General features: G+C 57.2%; 1 protein-coding gene and 1 long non-coding RNA gene across 8 annotated transcripts in view; one reads left to right on the top strand and one right to left on the bottom strand.

The window, feature by feature from the left end:
- LOC102900580 lies at window positions 1-14,362 on the top strand. Of its 4 annotated transcripts, none has more exons than XR_006591377.1 (4): window positions 1-3,296; window positions 4,895-5,099; window positions 6,974-7,062; window positions 13,807-14,362. It is a non-coding gene; the product is annotated as an uncharacterized LOC102900580 (long non-coding RNA). The 4 variants fall into 4 exon arrangements; XR_006591375.1 differs by lacking the exon at window positions 13,807-14,362 and adding an exon at window positions 7,660-8,293; XR_006591376.1 differs by lacking the exon at window positions 13,807-14,362 and adding an exon at window positions 7,153-7,195.
- A 2,476-nt stretch (window positions 14,363-16,838) lies between these two features.
- Window positions 16,839-19,649, bottom strand: part of IQGAP3 (IQ motif containing GTPase activating protein 3) — a 35,528-nt gene continuing 32,717 nt past the window's right edge. For all 4 annotated transcript variants that reach the window (XM_006943075.5, XM_045048392.1, XM_045048390.1 and 1 more), the window contains 4 exons: window positions 19,382-19,548; window positions 19,069-19,167; window positions 18,628-18,736; window positions 16,839-17,757 (listed from right to left, as the gene is read on the bottom strand). In XM_006943075.5, the coding sequence (XP_006943137.3) occupies window positions 17,644-17,757; window positions 18,628-18,736; window positions 19,069-19,167; window positions 19,382-19,548 (489 nt within the window). In that variant the 3' untranslated portion in view covers window positions 16,839-17,643. The remainder of the gene's footprint in view (window positions 17,758-18,627; window positions 18,737-19,068; window positions 19,168-19,381; window positions 19,549-19,649) is intronic.

Here is a 19,649-nt window from a genome sequence, read left to right as displayed (position 1 = left end):
CCAGGTCACGTGCTTCTAGCCCGGGCACCGACGGACTATTTCTCCCTTTCTGCGGAAGGACATAATTGACATGGCAAACTCAAGTCACCTTCGACTTCAGCGGGACCACGCCTTTTTCTTGCCTCGTAGCCCAGGACAGAAAGTTTGCCAGATACACATTTCTTTAAAGCCCTGCTCACCAATTCGGGAGTGGCCCCTTTAAATGCAAATGAACCGCCTTCTCGCTCTCGCCCCCCGCCCCCATCCCAACTTCGCTCCTCGTGCCCAGACTCCGCCAGCTGCCATTGACGTCACGCGTGCGTCAGCGTCGCCAGCCCAACCAGACGGCACGTGGGGGGAAGAAGGTGGCCTTAAAGGGCCAGCCGCCTTCGGCCGGCAGGGTCGCAGCTGTGAGTTTGGCCTTGGAAAGGAGGAATGAAATGAGAGGTGGGGAAATCTGTTGGAGCGAGAGGACGTGCAGGATAGACGTTAGGAAGGACAGGTAGGAGTTGTGCTCCTTCCCAGAGTAGGAGGGCCAGGCGTTTCCTCTAGACTCCCCAGAAGGTTGGGGTTTGCGCCCGGGGAGAGCAGCGCTGGAGGAGAACAGCTCTGAGGGTAGAGGAGGCTGGCACTTAAGACTCGCCCAGTTATAATGTCAGTCCTTCCTTCGTCCCTGCCCCGCATGTCCGCAACGCAAGGAACTCGTTCTCCTCCGCATCTCCAGCACGGTGCATTTCCAGCACGGAGAGCAAAGCTCCTGGTAGGCAGGTATTCGGTATTTGTAGAACCAATGGGATCCAGTGCAAAGTCGCCTCCTTCAGGAGGCTCTCCCTGAATGCCCCACCGGCGGGCTAGCGCGTCCCAGCTGCTAAGGACGGACCGCCCACAGCATTCAATGAACCTGCGTCTTCCTTCCTTGCATTAGCGACCACGAGGCAGTGCTGAAGCGCTCAGATCTTGGAGTGATGTAGACACGGGGTCGAATCCCCTTTATACTGTTTACTGGCTGAGGGACTTTGGAACAAGTGTGTTCATCTTACCTCTGCTAAGTGTCAAATGGGGCTAATGCTGCTTGGACCACATGTTAGCGGGATTGGTTGAAGGAGGCGGCCCCTCTTGCATGGTATCTGTTTCATTGTAAGCCGCTCAATGATGGTGGGGAGTGCGTTTTAGGATGCTTCCCTCCCCCACTAAACTGTGTGCTTATGGAGAGCGAGGACCGTGCCACACTAATTTATTCCCAGAACCCACACCATGCAGGGTTTAGGGTTGGTGATTTAAAAATGTTCGCTGAGTGAATAAACATGAGTGAATGAGTGATTTCAGTATTTCCTGAAATCTGACCTCCAAACCCACCCCTGAAGCTGTTACCCAAAGGGAGAAAACATTACAAACGCCCCCCTCTGTGCCCCAGCTTTTCAGCTCTGTGGCAGAGGTTGGGGTGAGGCCCTAATCACTGTGGTTGAACCAAAAGTATTATGCAAACAAGCCAGAAATGATGGGTCTGCAGCGGAGAGTTGAGGGGGCCTCCCCACCCCAGCTCTGCTGCTTAGAACCCTGACCCGGGACCCCCAGGCTGGGCTGCCAGGGGCAGAGGACACTAAATGGAGCTGGACGAGGGGAGTTTCTTGCCCCTTCAGAGTCTCTTAGCCCAGGCACGGGTCCATCCTCGGCCTCTCCTTCTCCGGAGCCCTGTCTGTCCTGTGCCCGGCTCTGCCTCCCATCCCCCACCCCAACCTCCATTCCTTCTACAGCTTCCCCGCGGTTATAGTGGGGGGTGAGGGGGGCACAAGGCCTCCTACCACCTGATTCCAGCTCGCTGGCCAGAGGAGCAAGAGCCACCTCATCCTGGTTCGGCCTGGCTCGTAGCTGCTTATCGATCTGATTTTCGATATCTGTCACCATCTCTGAAGTAGAAGGGCGTTCAGACAACAGAAGGAACTTCCTGCCAGGGGAGGAGCTCTGAGAGCCCTCTCCTTCCCTGAAGACCAGGAGGAAGTGGGGTGACCCTCCTCTGGGGGAGAGCAACCCTGTCAGCTCAGGAACCGCGAGGGGCACGGATGGGTCCCCACAGGACTCTCCCCGCTGCCTGGGTGCCGGCTCCACCCCCTGCCGGGGTAGGGTGCTGTCCAGGAGCATTCTGTGTTCCAGAAAACCCCAAAATAACCCAACTTTGCTGTCCAGCTGCTATTTCTGTCCATCTTGTTTAATTATTCAAACCCAAGTTGGGGAGTGAACTATAAAAAGCTCTCCTACTTGGGGACCCAGGAGAGCTGGGAGGCTCGCCAGGCTGCATTACCAACAGGGCCACATGGTTTGGGTGAGGTCACTCGGTCCGGTCTCCTGCCTGAAAGTTCCATCTGCTGTTTGCCTGCTTCCTCTGCTACAAGGCAGAGGCCAGGCCTCCCTCCCTGCATCTCCGGCTCTGTGGCAGCCCGTCCTGTCCTGCCGGGGAGCCGGGCTCCAGCCCGCACTCTGGAAGCGTGCGCTCACTGCTTCCTAGCCCTGGTTCTTATCCCACAGATCCTATTATCAGACCCAAGCATCCAGGACTGAGGGGGTGGGGTGGCAGGAAGTGCAGGTAAAGAGGTCAAGTCAGGTGGACAGTGCGATGGACCCTGGGCCCTTGGAGGGCACTCTGTCAGTGGGGGGGCTGGGGGACGCTTTTCTGGGTGGGGCAGGTTCCTGTCACAGGTGCTGAGCTTCTTCAGGGGCTTCTCTTGGGGACTCTGATATTGTAGCTGAAGGGACAGAGGGAAAGCAGCAGGGACTTTGTTTTTCTGGGCCTAATCCTCTTCTGGTCGCCCAGAAGTTCAACGTCCGTTTCCATTGAAACTGAAGCCCAGGTTGCAGGTGGCGGTGGGAGGTGCGGAAAGCAGGGTACCCCTGGGGGTCTGTTCTGGGATCCCCCTCCCCCCTCGGGCCTTTCCTAGAGAGGTGATAACAAAGGGTGTGGCCACAGTTGCTATGGCAACTTGGGGAGCGTAGTTGGGGGGGGCGGTTAGGACTGGGCCTCGCTCAGCCTGAGCAGGAGGGGCCGAAGGAGAGGACGGGCCTGCCCTTGGGACAGATGCAGGTGGAGGCAGACTTACAGGATGGACAAGAGGACTAGGGCTTTGAGAAGCTGGGGGCGGCGGAGCCCGGCAGGACTTTCCAAGAGACCGTGTGGGACCCAAGTGTTAAAGAGGGCCCTGGGCTTTACCCTCGACCTGTCTGGGGGCTTGTTCCCACACATTCCCTGGCAGCGGTTCCTGTGAAGTCCAACCTGCCCCCACCCCTGCCTCGGCTCTACTGGAGCTGCAGGGGAAGGTGCTGAGGTAGGGGAAGAGGCTGGCCGTTGCTAAGCAACCAGAGGCTGTGTACCTGGAGGGCATGGGAGGGGGCCCTGGCAAGGATCGCAGGCGCCAGGGAGGTGGGGAGACGGCGGAAGGCCTGGGTGGGTGGACAAAGCTCAAGGCTCCCTCTGCCATCGTCCTCCTGACAGCGGCAGAGGAGGGACGCACTTGTCACCCAGTAAGTGTGTTAATGAATGTGTAAGCGTGTGGCCCCTCTCCGGGGGGCTGCCACTGCACACGGCCCCCGTGGGACTCTCTCTGAGGGCAGGCGGGGCCCGGGCTGGGGGTAGGGGCCGAAAGACAGTGTCAGCATCTCTCACTGGTTATGGGAGGGGGGAGGGCTTGCCTGTCCGTTGAAGGTAGCGCCCCTGTGGAGATGCTGCGGCTGGAGGGGGGCAGCTTGGGTGAGACAGGCTACACAGGAGAGGCCGCCTGAAGTCCAAGTGCTCTCAAGGCTCGTGTTGTCCACCGTATTTCATCGTTTCTAATCTATTATTTTCAGCATATTTGGGGGCGGGCTGGAGATTGACAGAGGTAACCATCAAAGGGAGCCCTGTGGCCCACACACCTGCATCCCTGCCAGGCTAAGGAAGCCGCTCAGGCCATCCGCAGTGTGGACACACGACCGCTCCCGCACGTGGCTGGTGGCTCCCCACGGACTCAGCTCCCATCCAGAAAGCGCACCTTCATGGGGCGAGCATTTGCTGTGCACCTGTGCCGGGGTCCTGGGGACTCTCCCCCCGCGCCTGCGGTCTTTCCCGGGATGGTCCCCAAACCCTGCAGGGGACCGCCTGTGCTTTGCCCCCTCCTCTCCATAAGCGCTGGCAAGTCGCGAGACCCCCCCCCCCATTGCACGTGCTCCGGACTGACCCCCGAGGGCCGTGTTGCTGGAAGACGCAGGGGCCTCCTGGTTGCTGACCCACGAGAAAGAGAAAAACCTGGGAATAAAAGGGTACAGGCTCACTTTGTTTTCATGCCCGCCTCACGGGGGCACCCCGGAAGGCATGAGGCGTATGTTCTCAGCATCGCACCACAAGCCCACGGATGTCTGAATCCTCATCCGCCTTGTACAGATGACCAAACAGAAGCTCAGAGAGGTTGAGGAGCCATGTTCATGGTCACACAGCAGGAAATGGCTCTGGGATTCCAAGCCAGGCCTGTCTGTTGCCCCGTAAACGGTCAAGGGAGAAAACACTTTCCCTGTTGCCCTGACTATGTGGTCACAGGGACACTGGAGGGGCCCAGGACCCCAGAGGGAGGGGAGACCTCAGAGCATGGTTAGGCAGTACCCCCATGAACTAATAAAGAAGCAGCAGGCACTCAGAAATCCTGCGTGGTCACACGGGGACCTCGGAATCGCTCAGGTTTAGAGAAAGCCAGTGCAGAAGGCTGGGTCGGGCAGACCGGAGATTGAGTTCCAGCTCGGCCGTTTCTAGCTGTGTGACCTTAGGCACGCCACTGACCCTCTCTGAGCTTCACTTTCCTCAGAGTGAAGGTGACACTCCTGGAAAACCGCAGAGATGACATAGGGCTATGTGTGGTGCCTTGCAATAATTCTCCTCTCCTTCCTTTCCCTGCAGGAGGAGATCGCGGGTGACCAAGGGCACATTGAAAGGCCCACGCAAACCTGGTGGCCGAGTGACAACAGTACTTTGGGGGAGCCTCGAAGAGGTTTGTGGAAGGTCTCTGAGGTGTCTCCCCCTCTCGTGGCGGGGGCAGCAGGGAAGCGATATATGAAGCAAGAGTTATCAAGAAAGGGCCCGGAAGCTGTCCTCTGCTGGAGGGGTGAGTAATGACCACAGGTGACAGAGGGGACACAGTGTCCATTCCTGTTTCTCACCTTTAAGACAGATTTTTTTTAAGTTTATTTATTTTGAGAGAGAGTGAGAGAGCAGGGGAGGGGCAGAGAGAGAGCGGGAGAGAGAGAGTCCCAAGCAGGCTCCACGCTGTCAGCAGAGAGCCTGACGTGGGGCTCGAACTCACGCACCGCAAGATCATGACCTGAGCTGAAGCCGGATGCTTAACCAATTGGGCCACCCAGGCGCCCCCCAAGACAGATATTTAAAGTGGAGACAAGAGGGGCGCCTGGGTGGCTCAGTCGGTTAAGCGTCCGACTTCGGCTCAGGTCACGATCTCGCGGTCCATGAGTTCGAGCCCCGCGTCAGGCTCTGGGCTGATGGCTCAGAGCCTGGAGCCTGCTTCCGATTGTGTCTCCCTCTCTCTCTGCTCCTCCCCCGTTCATGCTCTGTCTCTTTCTGTCTCAAAAATAAATAAACTTAAAAAAAAAAAAAAAGCCCATATGACTTTGGGCAAATCGTTTAAAAAAATAAATAAATAAATAAAGTGGAGACAAGAGAATGGAAGTTCTAGAAAGGATGACAATAGATTCCCCAGCCCAGTCATCCGTGACTTCCTGTGTGCAACATGGGGATCAGCCGCTGTGCCCCGAACACACAGGTGGCCTCGCCTGGTCGTGCGCCCGAAGCAGGTGTACCATTATAGGGTAGTGGACTCGCAGGGAAAGAGGGAAGACGGAGCATCACTGCTGTGCCCGGTGCTTGGACTCTGTGCACAGGGCAGGGGTCTTTAAGGGTGGCCTCGAAGGCTAGGAGCTCGTCAAGGGCCCTCCCGGAGCTCCACGCAGGGCCCAGCGGCTTCCTGCGTTCGTTTCGCACAGCGGGCTCCCAAGTAGGCCTTCCTTTGAAGCCCCCTCCCCGGACCAAAGCAACCCCCCTTCCCCGCCCGCCGTGCTGCCTTGTGGAATGTCTCTGCCGCAGAAGAAAGGCCACACGGCCGCACGGGGCGAGGAGCCGAGCCGGACCCGCCGAATGGCAACTGTCGTTACAGTGACTTACGGTTTCCGGGATTGATTGGGTTCCGCTGGGTGGTTTTCACTCAGCGGCTCGTGTGCTGACCGGGTCAGGGGTGAAGGCGTCCTCTTGGCCTCACGTGTCTGGACTCGGGCTGGGAACACTCAGACGGGCGGGCTCCAGAAAAGCTCTGCTGATTTCTCTGTCTAGCCCGTCCTTGTGGTCTTTCCAGCACGGGGCCTTCAGAATCCTTCCAGGGGGGGCTCAGGGCTCCAGAATTGACGTGTCTGAGCACAGAGAGCCACGGGGGGTCGGTCCTGCTTCTTAGGACCTGGCCTTGGGAGTGACCTAGTGTCGCTTCTGGGCCACGGTAGTGAGGCGGTCACGGGCCCCGCCCGGGTGGGGACGGAGCCTCCACCGGTGGACAGGGCGAGGTTTTGGAAGAGCGGTGGGATAGGAAGTGGCCTGCCCGTTTCTGGAAACCGCACTCTGCCACAGTATGTTTGCACACGTGGATGCAAATATATAGAAAAAAGGCCCCAGAGGGTCTGTACGAAAATATCAGCAAGGCTTACCTGTGGAGGGGGTGGGGTGCAGGTGTCTTCTGTCTACCTCCGTATGCATTACTTGAGTCTTTTACGTGGAGATGATATGTACGTTATTTTGTTGAATGGAAAGGGAAGAAAAAAGGGAGAGACACCAGGTAAAAGTTGGCTGTAAGCCCTTCATCATAACAGGTTTGATAGATTGGTGTTTCTGGAGACTGTGGCACCAGGCATCTGAATTTCATGAACGCATTTCATTAGGTTGGTTATGTTTTATTCATTTTTTTAAGTTTATTTTTTTTAGTAATCTCTGCACCCGACGTGGGGCTCAAACTCACGACCCCGAGGTCAAGGGCTGGAGGTTCTTCCGACCGAGCCGGCCAGTAGCCTCAGGTTGGTTATATTTTATTTTATTTTGTTTTGTTTATTATTTATTATATTTTATTTTAATTGTTTTAATGTTTATTTATTTTGGGGAGACAGAGAGACAGAGCGTGAGCAGGGGAGGGGCAGAGAGAGAGGGAGACACAGAATCCGAAGCGGGCTCCAGGCTCTGAGCCGTCAGCGCAGAGCCCGACGCGGGACTTGAACTCACTGACTGCGAGATCCTGACCTGAGCTAAAGTGGGACACTTAACTGACTGAGCCACCCCGGCGCCCCAGGTTGGTTACATTTTTTTTTTCAACGTTTATTTATTTTTGGGACAGAGAGAGACAGAGCATGAACAGGGGAGGGGCAGAGAGAGAGGGAGACACAGAATCGGAAACAGGCTCCAGGCTCCGAGCCGTCCGCACAGAGCCCGACGCGGGGCTCGAACTCACGGACCGCGAGATCGTGACCTGGCTGAAGTCGGACGCTTAACCGACTGCGCCACCCAGGCGCCCCCAGGTTGGTTACATTTTAAGTAAGATGCAGAAATGGGGACAGAGTTATTATTATCTTTCAGCGTTATTGAGATATCGTTGACATATAACATTATATCAATTTCAGGTGTGCAATGTAACAATTCGATGCGAATTCCTATTGAGAAAGGATCACCATAGTAGGGTTAGTTAACATTCCACAACCTCACACCATCATCGTGTGCGCACGGGTGTGCGTGGGGAGGACATTTAGGACCTGCTCTCAGCAACTATCACGTGTCGCTAACTGTAGTCACCACGCTGTGAGTTACACGCTCAGCACTGGCTCCTCTCCTGACCAGAAGGTTGTGCCCTTTGACTAACATCCGCCATTTCTACCCCTGCCCCCGAGAACAGCGTGATTCACTCCTTTAACAAACATTTATTGCCTGCTGCGGCCGTACCCGGGACATCTTGTTAGCGGGTCTGAGTTAGCTTTGAGGGACATCTCTCTAGGTCCCTCCATGGCCGGGTCCTGCTCCCCACTTTTACGTGGAAAGAGAAAAGTGGGTCCTGTCGAGGAGATGGCGTCAGGATGTAAAAAGACTTCAACGTATTAGATAAAAATCGGGGTGCCTGGCTGGCGGTGGAGCGAGCGACTCTCGGTCTCCGGTTGTGAGTTCGAGCCCCACGCTGGGGGCACAGACTACTTTAAAAAAATCTTTAGGGGCGCCTGGGTGGCACAGTCGGTTAAGCGTCCGACTTCAGCCAGGTCACGATCTCGCGGTCCGTGAGTTCGAGCCCCGCGTCGGGCTCTGGGCTGATGGCTCGGACCCTGGAGCCTGTTTCCGATTCTGTGTCTCCCTCTCTCTCTGCCCCTCCCCCGTTCATGCTTTGTCTCTCTCTGTCCCAAAAATAAATAAACGTTGAAAAAAAAATTAAAAAAAAATCTTTAAACGTGTGTCTGTATATATGAAATAAAAATAGTGAAGATGTTCCTCTCCACCCTCGCGATTCTGTATTGCTATGTAACGAACCGCCTTAAAACGTAGTGGCTCAGAACAACAATAACAACGTGATGGGTATGATTATGGTTCTGGGCCTGACCGAGCTCAGCCGGGCGGCTCTGTCCCAGGGCCGCTCCGGTGGCTGGAGGGCCCCCAGAGGCTTCCGCTCACGCTCGGTTGTCAGCTGGGGCGTCCACCGCCAACGTCCCTGGACACTGACGCTTCTGCACGAGACCTCGGCTTCTTCACTGCGTGACCGGAGGCTTCCAAAAGAGGATGTCCCCCAGGACCAGACAGAAGTCCCCACATTTCTTACGATGTTGCCGTAGAAGTCAACAACCTCGCTCTCAGGGTGAATACAGATTCGAGGGGAGGGAGCACCGATGTCGCCTCTCAGTGGCAGCCGTGTTGCTGTCACAGCAAGCACATGGGCACGGCGATTCTGTCCTGTCCACCTTAGAAGATACAGTCTGTCGGGGCGCCCGGGTGGCTCAGTCGGTCGAGCGTCCGACTTCAGCTCAGGTCATGATCTCACGGTCCGTGAGTTCGAGCCCTGTGTCGGGCTCTGGGCTGATGGCTCATAGCCTGGAGCCTGCTTCCGATTCTGTGTCTCCCTCTCTCTCTGCCCCTCCTCGACTCATGCTCTGTCTCTCTCTGTCTCAGAAATAAATAAACATTAAAAAAAAATTTTTTTTTTAAAGACAGAAAATACAGTCTCCTACGTTCAGTAATTATCAAGGAAATTAAAGGTAAACAGCGATGCTTGTGTTTTTCAAACGAACAGTGGACTCAGTTGATGCGGTAAAAGCTGGGCCTTCTGTGTCAGGCCATGAGCTAAGCTGTGCTCCAGTGAGAGGCGCCCGAATCCCAGAGCAAGAGCCTCAGTGCCCGGGGGCACCCGGCTGACCCAGGCCGGGGACTGTGCGACTCTTTTTTTTTTTTTTTTCTAATGTTTTTGTTATATTTTTGAGAGAGAGAGAGACAGCATGTGAGCAAGGGAGGAGCAGAGAGAGAGGGAGACACAGAATCCGAAGCGGGCTCCGGTCTCCGAGCTGTCCACACACAGCCCGACGCGGGGCTCGAACTCACGGACCGTGAGATCATGACCGGAGCCGAAGTCGGATGCTTCACCTGCTGAGCGCCCCGGGAGTGTGCGACTCTTAATCTCAGGGTCGTGGGTTTGAGCCAGAGATTACTGGGCACAGAGATTACTATTAATTAATTGATTGATTAATTAATAAACAAACGAAAAGAAAAAAATGTCTCAGTGCCAGACAGTGGCTGTCTCTGTAGGGTGCTACCGGCCGGTGACTGGGCTCAGGACACGGGTCACACGGCGGGTCCCAGGCTGATGGAGGCTCCAGGGCTGTCGTCGCTGCTCCCCCTGGAGCACAGATACCACACCAGGGAAAGGAAGACTAGAGAATCACAAGCGGGACTTTTGTTGCCTGAGCCCGAAGGTAACTTGGTGCGTTTCCACTCCCGCTTCCGTGGCCGGGCCGGTGGCACAGCCCCGCCTAACTGCACGAGGCTGGGAGACGAAGCAGAGTAAGCCGGGGGGGGGGGGGGGGGGGGGCCTCTGCCCCAACCTGTTTGGCACCTGGAAGGCCACACGTGGTCTGTGTCACCACCTTTCCTCCAGGCGTCCCCACGGCTTACCTCTCCCTCCTTGTCAGTGCTGAGATGTCTTTTCCGCTGGGAAGCCCCTCCTGATCGCGCTATTTAAAATTGCAGCCCCCCCCCCCCCATTCCCGTGCGTCACCCGGGATGTCCCTTGTTCTGCTCTTTCCGTTTTCCTGAACACTTACTGCTTCGGACATACCGGAGTATCTGTCCCCCCCCCCCCCCCCCCCCCGCCCCACCGCCCCGCCACTGTCCGCTCCGTGAGGACACTGATTCAGGTTGGCTTTGTTTACTGTGCGTCCCAAGTGCCTGAGATCGCGAGGCCACGGAGCGCGTGGCAGTGTAGCGTGCCACGTGGCCTCGCCGTCTCAGGCACTTACTAAATATTTGTTGAAGGACTGAATTTCTTAAAAATACTTGCCGCTGGCAAGGCTGCGGTAAGACTAGCACTTCTGTGCCCTTTCGGCGGGACTACAAATTGGTGCAAACTGTCGTTTTAAGTCAACTTTCAATTTGGGCGCCGCGTCACATTTACAGAAAGGTTGCAAAAGCAGGACAGAGAGTTCCCGGACAGCACTCCCCGGTCTCCCCGAGGTTAGCGCCCCGCGTTGCTGCGGTCCATCTGTCAACACGAGGAAACCAGTATTGACCAACTCAACTCCAGTGCTCAGCGTCACCGGTGTTCCCGTTAACGGCCCTTTTCTCCCGTCCCAGGATCCAGTCCAGGGTCCCACACTGCATCTGGCAAGCCGTCCTTCTTAAACGTGTGTGTTCCCCGCAGAGAAAGGAGTCCCCTTATGCCTCCCTGGCGGAAAGGTAGTGGACGGGTTTCACAAGACCCGGCGAGGGCGGGTTCTGTTGATTCGCAGGAGTCAGGCTGGGCTCCTTTCCGGACTCTGGACGGCTGACCCCGGCGCGCACGCCTTCCCCTCGCCTCCTGTGCCCTCTTTCTGTGAGTTGGTGCAGGTTTTCTGGACGTTTGGCCGCAGGTGAGAAGATCCTTTATAAAGTGCACACCCTGCGAAGCAGAAACAGTCCAAGGAGATACACACGGGCACGCGGATCTAGGTGCCGGGACGAACCGGGAAAGCGGTCTTGGTTAGCAGCAAGAGAGGAACGTCAAGCAAGACGTGACGAGAGGCTTCCAGGCTTGTCTGGAGCAGAGCGACTTGACCCGGGAGAGGTGACGGTCTGACACCCCCCCCCCCCCCCGCCGGGGACCCCGGGGCCAGAAGCTGGTGGCCGTCTCTGCAGGGTGCTGCCAGCGGGTGACTCAGCCCCATCCGGCTTCGCTTCCTGGGTGCCGCCCTCAGAGTTCAGAATTCAAGTTCCCACGGCCGAGGGGAAGGAAGTCTGAGCGTCTGCTCTGGAGTCCTGAGCCCAACGTCCTGGTGGGAGGCAGTTCCGCTGTTAGCCCCACGGCTGCGCGGAGGGAGGGGGATCAGCTCCCCAAAGGAGGAGACCCAGAGAGACCGATGCCGACAGGCAAAGGGTTTGTAACACAGCATTCGTCTGCCAGAACATAAAGCATCTAGAGAGTTGTTTCTTTTTAAGTAATCTCTGCACCCAGTGTGGGGCTTGAACGCACGACCCTGAGATCCCGAGTCACACGCTCCACCTAGTGAACCAGCCGGGCACCCCTGCTTTGTCTCATTTAATGTGGGAGGCGCGGGGCACCTGGCTGGCTCCGTGGGTTAAGTGCCCAACTTCGGCTCAGGTCCTGATCTCTCGGTTCGTGGGTTTGTGCCCCGCGTCAGGCTCTGGGCGGACGGCTCGGAGCCTGGAGCCTGTTTCGGATTCTGTGCCTCCCTCTCTCTCTGCCCCTCCCCTGCTTGCACTCTGTCTCTCTCTCTGTCTCAAAAATAAACATTAAAAAAATATATGGGAGGCTGTTTACAATGTAAATAGAAAAAGCAGGTTATAAAATAAGATGCATAGCGTGGTTCTAATTGCAAATACGATTGGGAGAAAAGACATCAAATGTTACAAGTGGTTATCATTTTGTGACAGTGTCATGAATTGTTATGGGCCCTTTTTTGCTTTGTAAATATTTCCCAAACTTTCTACAATGAATATGTAATTGGGAAAAAGCGACAATAATTTCATTTATTTATTTTTAAATGTTTGTTTCTTTTTGAGACAGAGAGACACAGAGCGTGAGCAGGGGAGGGGCAGAGAGAGAGGGAGACACAGAATCCGAAGCAGGCTCCAGGCTCCGAGCCGTCCGCACAGAGCCCGACGCGGGGCTCGACCTCAGGAACCGTGAGATCGTGACCTGAGCCTCTAGATCTGAAGTCGGAGGCCCAACCGACTGAGCCCCTCGGGCGCCCATATTTTTTTTTTTTTTTAACTTTTGGATTTATTTTTATTTTTCTTATTTAAGCAGGCTCCACACCCACGTGGGGCTCAAACTCACAACCCCGAGACCAAGATCCGCACCTCCACCGGCTGAGCCAGGCCAGCGCCGCCGGGCCGGGCCGACATTTTTGTGAAATACCACAAACGCCAGTTACTAGAAAAATGCAGCGAAAACGTCCCGTGAAATACAAGCTCCATCTTTGCTCGGTAGATTCGGGGGTTAGGCCCCTGCCGGCCGGCTCGGCTGTAAGTTTCCGAGCGCTTGGTCTCAGGTTCTGCGTGCGGCTGGGGGCCAAGAAGGAACAGCTCGTGGGGCCCGCGGGGAGCTGCCGCTCTGGAACAAGGGACGCTCGTCCTCAGCGTGTGCTGGCTCTCCCCTTCCTGAGAGTGACAGAAGCTCATCAAAGTAGCAGCACAGACATTCCCCGCCCCCCCCCCCCCAAGGCGGCCACCACCGAGTTCCCCGGGCATCGTCCGGAACAGCACACACGGGGGCGGCTTTTCACACCAGTCCGCTCGTGTGTACTCATCGTCGCCGTTGGCCGTGCCATGTCCCGTCGTGGGGCTGCCCTGCCCTCACGCACAATCCTCTGCCCCCACGCACAATCCTTGCCCCATCCAGGTGTGTTCACGGGAAGCATCCCCTGCTGGGTGTGTGCAATTACAGCCTTAAAAAGTAACTGCTTGGGGGCGCCTGGGTGGCTCCATTGGTTGAGTGACGTTAGCTCAGGCCGGCTCACGGTTGAGGGGTTCGAGCCCCACATCAGGCTTTGCGCTGTCAGCTCAGAGCCTGCTTTGGATTCTCTGTCTCCTTCTCTCTCTGCCCCTCCCCTGCTCCTGCTCGCTCTCTCTCTCTCTCTCTCTCTCAAAAATAAGTAAACATTTAAAAAAAAAGTACAGCTTTATTGAAATATAACTCACATACCATAAAATGTACCCTTTGGAGATATGAAATCGAGTGGTTTCACTATGGTCAGAATTGCAGCCTTTAGGGGCGTCTGGGTGGCTCAGTCGGTTGAGCGTCCGACTTTGGCTCAGGTCACGATCTCAAGATTCATGGGTTTGAGCCCCGCGTCGGGCTCTGTGCGGACAGCTCAGAGCCTGCATCCTGCTTAGGATTCTGTGTGTCCCTCTCTCTCTGCCCCTCCCCTGCTCATGCTCTCTCTCTGTCTTTCAAAAATGAATAAATGTAAAAAAAAAAAAAAAAAAGGAATTTCAGCCTTACTACTTAATTACAGAGCATTTTCACCACCCCTAAAAGAAACCCCACACCCACCAGCACTCGCTCTGTTCTCCCTTTTTGCCAGACCCCGGCGGCGCACTGATCGACTTTCTGTTCCTGTGGATTGGCCTGTCCTGGACCCTCACACAAACGGAATCAGACATACGTGACCTTTCGTGTCTTTCACTTTGCGTGTTTTCAAGTGCCCTCTGTGTGGTAGCGTGTGTCGTGACTTCATCCCCTTCGATGGCCAAACGGTACTCCCTTCGTATATATCGCCCTCTCTTCATCCGCTCATCAGCTGGTGAGCATTTGTGCCCAGACTTTCCTGGCCACATCGGCTTCCAGTTCTCTCGGGTACGCGCTCAGGAGGGCGAGCTGCTGGCTCGTATGTTTGACATTTCGAGGAGACGCCAAATTGTTTTCCAAAGTGGCTCCACCGTTTTCCAACCCCCCGGGCACCATAGCAATTACAGTTTCTCCCCATCCTCAGCAAACCTTGTTGTTAGCTGTTTCACTTCAGCCATCCTCGTTGGGGATGAAGTGGCATCTCATTAAGATTTCATTTGCGGGGCGCCTGGGTGGCTCAGTGGGTTGGGTGTCCCTCTTGGGCTCAGGTCATGATCTCGCGATCCGTGGGTTCGAGCCCCGCGTCGGGCTCTGTGCTGACAGCTGGGAGCCTGGAGGCCGCTTCGCATTCTGTGTGTCTCTCTCTGCTCCTTCCCCGCTCAGCTCACACACTGTCTCTCTCTCAAGGATAAATAATAAAAAATCAAAAAAAATTCATTTGCATTATGCTAATACTAACGATGCTGAGCATCTTTTCATGTGCTTATTAACTAATTGCATATCTTTTTTACAGAAATGGCCACCAAAATTGCCCATGTAATTGGGTTGTCTTTTTCTTTTTGAAATAAGTCCCTTACAAGATAACACAATTTGTGGGGCGCCTGGGTGGCTGTCGGTGAAGCGTCTGACTTTGGCTCAGGTCGTGATCTCGTGGTTTGTGGGTTGGAGCCCCGTGTCAGGTTCTCTGCTGTCAGCACAGAGCCTGGAGCCTGCTTCGGATTCTGTGTCTCCCCTTCTCTCTGCCCCTCCCCCACCGGTGCTTCTCTCTCTATAAAAACACGCATTAAAAAAAAAAGACAAATGATTTGCAAACATCTCTCTCCCTTTCTGTGGGTTGTCCTTTCATTTTTTTCAACTTTTTAAAAGTTTATTTTACTATTTTTTAGCATTTATTTTTTTTTTTTTTGAGAGAGACAGTGTGAGTGGGGGAGGGGCAGAGAGAGAGGGAGACACGGAATCCGAAGCAGGCTCCAGGCTCCGAGCTGTCAGCGTAGGGCCCCAACACAGGGCTCGAACTCACAAACTGCATGATCATCACCTGAGCCGGAGTCTGATGCTTAACCGAATGAGTCACCCAGGCACCCCTAAGATAATTTATTTTGAGAGCAAGAGAAAGCATAAGCAGGGAAGGGGTAGAGAGAGAGGGAGAGAGAGAATCCCAAGCAGGCTCAGTGCTGTTAGCACAGAGCGCAACGCAGGGTTCCATCCCACGAACCGTGAGATCATGACCTAAACCGATCTCAACCAACTGAGCCACCCAGGTGCCCCTGTCTGCGTTTTCCTGAAGGGGTCCTTTAAAGCACAAGTTTTTGACTTTGTTGAGGCTCCAGTGTATCTAATTCTTGCCGCTGGTGCTTCTGGTGTCTTCAGAAACCATCGCCCGATCAACGTCATGCAAATTTACGTTTCCTTCTAAGAATGCTATAGTTTTAGCTGTTACATTTTGGTTTATGATCTGTTTCAATGTTGGTATACGGTATGAGGTAGGGGTCCGGCTTCATTCTTTTGTACATGGATATTCAGCTGTCCCAACACCGTTTGGTAGAAAGACCTCTCTTTCCCCATTTCTGATGTTGTCAAATTGTCCCTGAAGAGAGTGTACTCCCCCATAGGACCTACGTGCCTCTGTGTCACATTGGCCATTGACAGGAAGACAGTGATGAACCGGGGCGTGTCAGGGGCCACCGGGAGGGTTGAGCAGTGGGCTCGAAAGAGGGCAGCACGAGAGGGTGGGCTGAAGGAAGTGGAAATGTTTCTCTCAGATAAGACACGAGGTGGGGGAAGGTGAGCCCGGAGGGGGTGGGCCCGAGTTGAGAGCCCTGCTCTGCCCCTTGCCGGCTGTGACCCAGAGCTCTGAGCCTCGGCTCTGTCACCTGCCCGGCAGAGGGTGGGGGCGGGGCGCTCCCCTCTGTGGAGTTGCTGTGAGAAGTGCCTGCAAAGAGCCCCGCCACACAGGCCCTGGTGACAGTAGCCACGGTGACGAGCCAGCGCGTGCTCCACGCGGCTGAGCCCACGCGGCTGCCGGGGAGCATCACGGTGGCACCCAGTGCTGGAGCCGTCGGGCGAGTGTGAGCTTTCAGTGACGGCTGACGGTGTGTGGGAACCCGGATCCACTGTGTGTGTCACTGTCACTCAGAGTGAGGCAGTACCACCAGTCTCTGCTGTGACACGTTACGGGAAGGAGACGATGTGACAGCGAGACAGATCCTGAGTGACGGAGCGGAAGACAGACCCGCCAGGCAAACCGGGGGTGCCCAGCAGGGGCTTCTGGGCGGGATGTCAGGGCGGGTGCCTCTGTACTGTTCCCTCGTCCCCAGGCTTTGTCCCTGTTCCCGGACAGCAAGGAGGAAAGGAGGGGGGCTCTTGTCGCGGAAAGGGGGTTTTGCTCAGAGCACAGGGGCTGCAGCACACGTGGGCGGCTGTGGCCAGAGCACACGAGGAGAAGCTGCTGGAAGTGTGTGCGGAGCGGGTGGGGCGCAACCAGGCCCGGTTCCTCCTCCTCTTGGCTTCTGCCTCCAGAGCTGCGATAAAAACAGCACCAAAACCCAAGCACTCCTTCCCCGTCCCCGTGCCCCGGGGCAGGCGGGAGAGGAACCAACCCTCGTCTCATGAAGCTCTTAGGAGCTCGGCCAGGCGGGCACTTCAGGGGCTGCAGCGAGGAGCCAACCCCCCCCCCCCGCCCCCCGCCCCTCCTCTCCCGGGCAAGGGCCGTCTCAGAACCCGGAGACCCGCTCTGCAGGAAATGAAGCGGGGGATGAACTGCACATGTGTGGGTGACGGCTGCTTTTATTCAAGTGACATCAGGGGCAGACGGACAGGAAGTCGGTGGACGTGGGGGAGAGACGGTGGCAGGGACAAGAATGCAGGGACTGGGACCGCCCGGAAGGGTGAGCGAACAGAGGGAAAGACGCTCTTCGTGCCGTAGGAAGGGGACAGGATGAGTCTGAAACAGGAACGGGGACCTTCCTGCCCCCCACCCAAGGCGTCCTGCGCACACGGCAGGAGGGGCGTTGGGACTGTTGGGACTGTTGGGAGATGGCAACGCCTTCTCTGAGCTCAAAGAGATGAAGGGGTACACCCAGGAGGAGGGCCACACGGTGACCCCCAGTGCCGGGGTGGTGGTGGGGTGTCACCCGCTGCTGCTGAAGAGGGAGGAGGGAGCGGGAGCTGGCTTTGGGGCCTGCAGGGAGCAGGGAGGCAGAGGCGGCCGGGCAGTGCTTGCAAATACCGGGGTGACCGCGGGAGGGCAGCAGCGGGCAAAGAGCAAGGGCCTCGGCGGGCCAGGGTGCAGGGCCCAGGTCCCCGCGCTGCGGTCCGGCAGGGACACCGAGGGGCCCTGGGGCTTATCGGCCACACGGCCAGCCTCTGGGCAAGGCTCACTGTCGCCAGGGAGCCTCCGTGTGGCCCGGTGGGCCAGCTGCTCCAGCCGGGGCGGGGGTGGTGGGGTGGGGTGATGCTCCCGGAGCTCGGCCCAGCCCTGAGCCCTGGGCATCCGCAGGGCTGTGAGCTAGTGTTAGTGTGGAGACTGCAACCTGGCGGGGAAGAGGGGCTCGCAGAGCGGCCCCTGCCTCCGTCACTTCCGCAGCAGTTTCTTGTTGAGGAGGAAGATGAGAAGGTTGACGTTGACCTTGGCCTTGTTGAAGAGCTTCATAACAGCTACACCTTCGTACTGGAGCTGCAGGAGGTCCTGGGGAGAGGGCAGGGGTGGGGTGCGCGAGGGCTCCTGGTGGTGGCCCGGCCAGTCTACACAACACTCACGCCCCTGAGCCTCCCTCGCCCACCCAGGGGCGCTGGCCATCAAAACCCCAGTTCACAGATGAGGACATCAAGGCCAAGAGAGGCACAGGGACTTGACCAAATGTCAATTCGAGCAGAGTCAGGGCTTCAAACCCCTCTCTCATTCAAAAGGCCAAAGGGCAGAACAAAAAGACGTGGGTTTAAAGTCACTGCTTCCTGGGGCGCCTGGGTGGCTCAGTCGGTTGAGCGTCCGACTTCGGCACAGGTCACGATCTCACGGCTTGTGAGTTCAAGCCCCACGTTGGGCTCTGTGCTGACAGCGCGGAGGCTGCTTGGGATCCCCTCTCTCTCTCTCTCTCTCTCTCTCTCTCTCTCTCTGCCCCTCTATAGCTCGTGCTCTCTCTCTCAAAATAAATAAACCTAAACAAACAAAATCACAGCTGTCCTGAACACTGGCCTGTGTCTCAGGCTGCGTCTTGTGTCAGCCTCAGAGCCTGGAGAACAGGGGTCACGCTTCAGGGCTGTGCAGAGGGCCGCAGGGCGGCGTGTGCGAGGTCCCAGACACGTGCTGGGACATCAGGACTCATCCGCTCTGACAGTGCCCGCCAGCTGCACGCTCTGTGCTTGGTGGTGGGGTCTGGGCCAGGGCCCGGGGACAGAGGCGCTCGGGCCGCAAGACCCTCACCCTTCTGTTCAGGTGCTGATGGGCGGGGCGGGGAGCTGACGTCCTCCGCGGCTGAGAGGAGCGAGGCGGGCCCACTGTCCTCAGGCGGGCACCCGAGCCAGGCCGGCGGCTTGGGGCCCCTGGGGGGCCTCTCACCTGGTAGTGAAGCTGGAACCGCTCCACGTCCACACCCAGGAACCGGGCATTGACTTCGAACTTCCCTGCCTCGTCTCCAGGGCTGATGTCAAAGATCACATTTCTGAAGCTTTCAGGGACAGGATTCAAAACGCGGACTCAGTGCTTCCTTCCAGGGCCCCGGCCCCCCTCCTCCGGAGCCCAGACTTCCCGTCAGCGCTCGCGGGGCCCCGGCTGCCTCTGTCTTCGGCGTGCCTGGCCCTTACGGCTGTCCCCTCCTCCAGGACGGGTCCCCGGTGCCCTCCCCCTTGGGTGTGTCCAGGGCTGTGCCGGACCACGTGCGCTGCCCTTGGCTTTCTGTCTGGAGGTGTCCCGTCTCCCCATCACCCCGCAGCCCCTCCAAGGCGGGGCCACGCTGGGGCCCGGTGGGGGTCTGACACTGTGCCCTCCGAACACACGTACTGAGAGGTGGGAAGGCCCTCGATCTCCAGCAGGACCCCCTTGTCCAGGAGCTGGGCAGCAGTGTAACGGAGCGACGGCTTCTTCCCTTTCCCGGAGCTCCTGGTTTAAAAAAGGGCCCAGGGAGTTCACGGAGCCGGGTCTTCAACACCAAAGACCCCAGTTCTCCCTGTGGCGGCCGACTCAGGCCCCGAGGTTCTGTGAGGGGACCGAAGGCCAGAATCAGAAAGGGACCCTGCCGTCCCGGGGCGACCTCCCCTTCAGGGGTCACGTGGGCAGAGGTGAGAGGTCCCGGGGAGCGGGAGGGGGCACCCACTTGGGGTGGGGGGCCAGCTGGTCCAGGCAGGCCCGGATGTACTGGCTGTAGTGGTCGCCCTGCTCCTCGAAGAAGGTGGCCTTACTGTCCAGGCCGCGGAGCGTGGCCCCCAGCTTCACCAGCTCCGCCTTCCGCCTCTGCCGGCAACGGCGCTGGTTGCGGATGTCCTGGGGTTGGGGGACAAGGGAGGGGGAGTTGCCCCCAGCGACGGGAGCGCCTCGGGGCCTGGCGGGCCCACAACTCCCTGTGAGGGTCTCCGGGAGAAGCA

The sequence above is a fragment of the Felis catus genome, chromosome F1 (genome assembly GCF_018350175.1).
Source record: "Felis catus isolate Fca126 chromosome F1, F.catus_Fca126_mat1.0, whole genome shotgun sequence".
Lineage (NCBI taxonomy): Eukaryota > Metazoa > Chordata > Mammalia > Carnivora > Felidae > Felis > Felis catus.
Note: the sequence above shows the minus strand (reverse complement) of the source record. Positions and strands in the feature narration are given on the sequence as shown.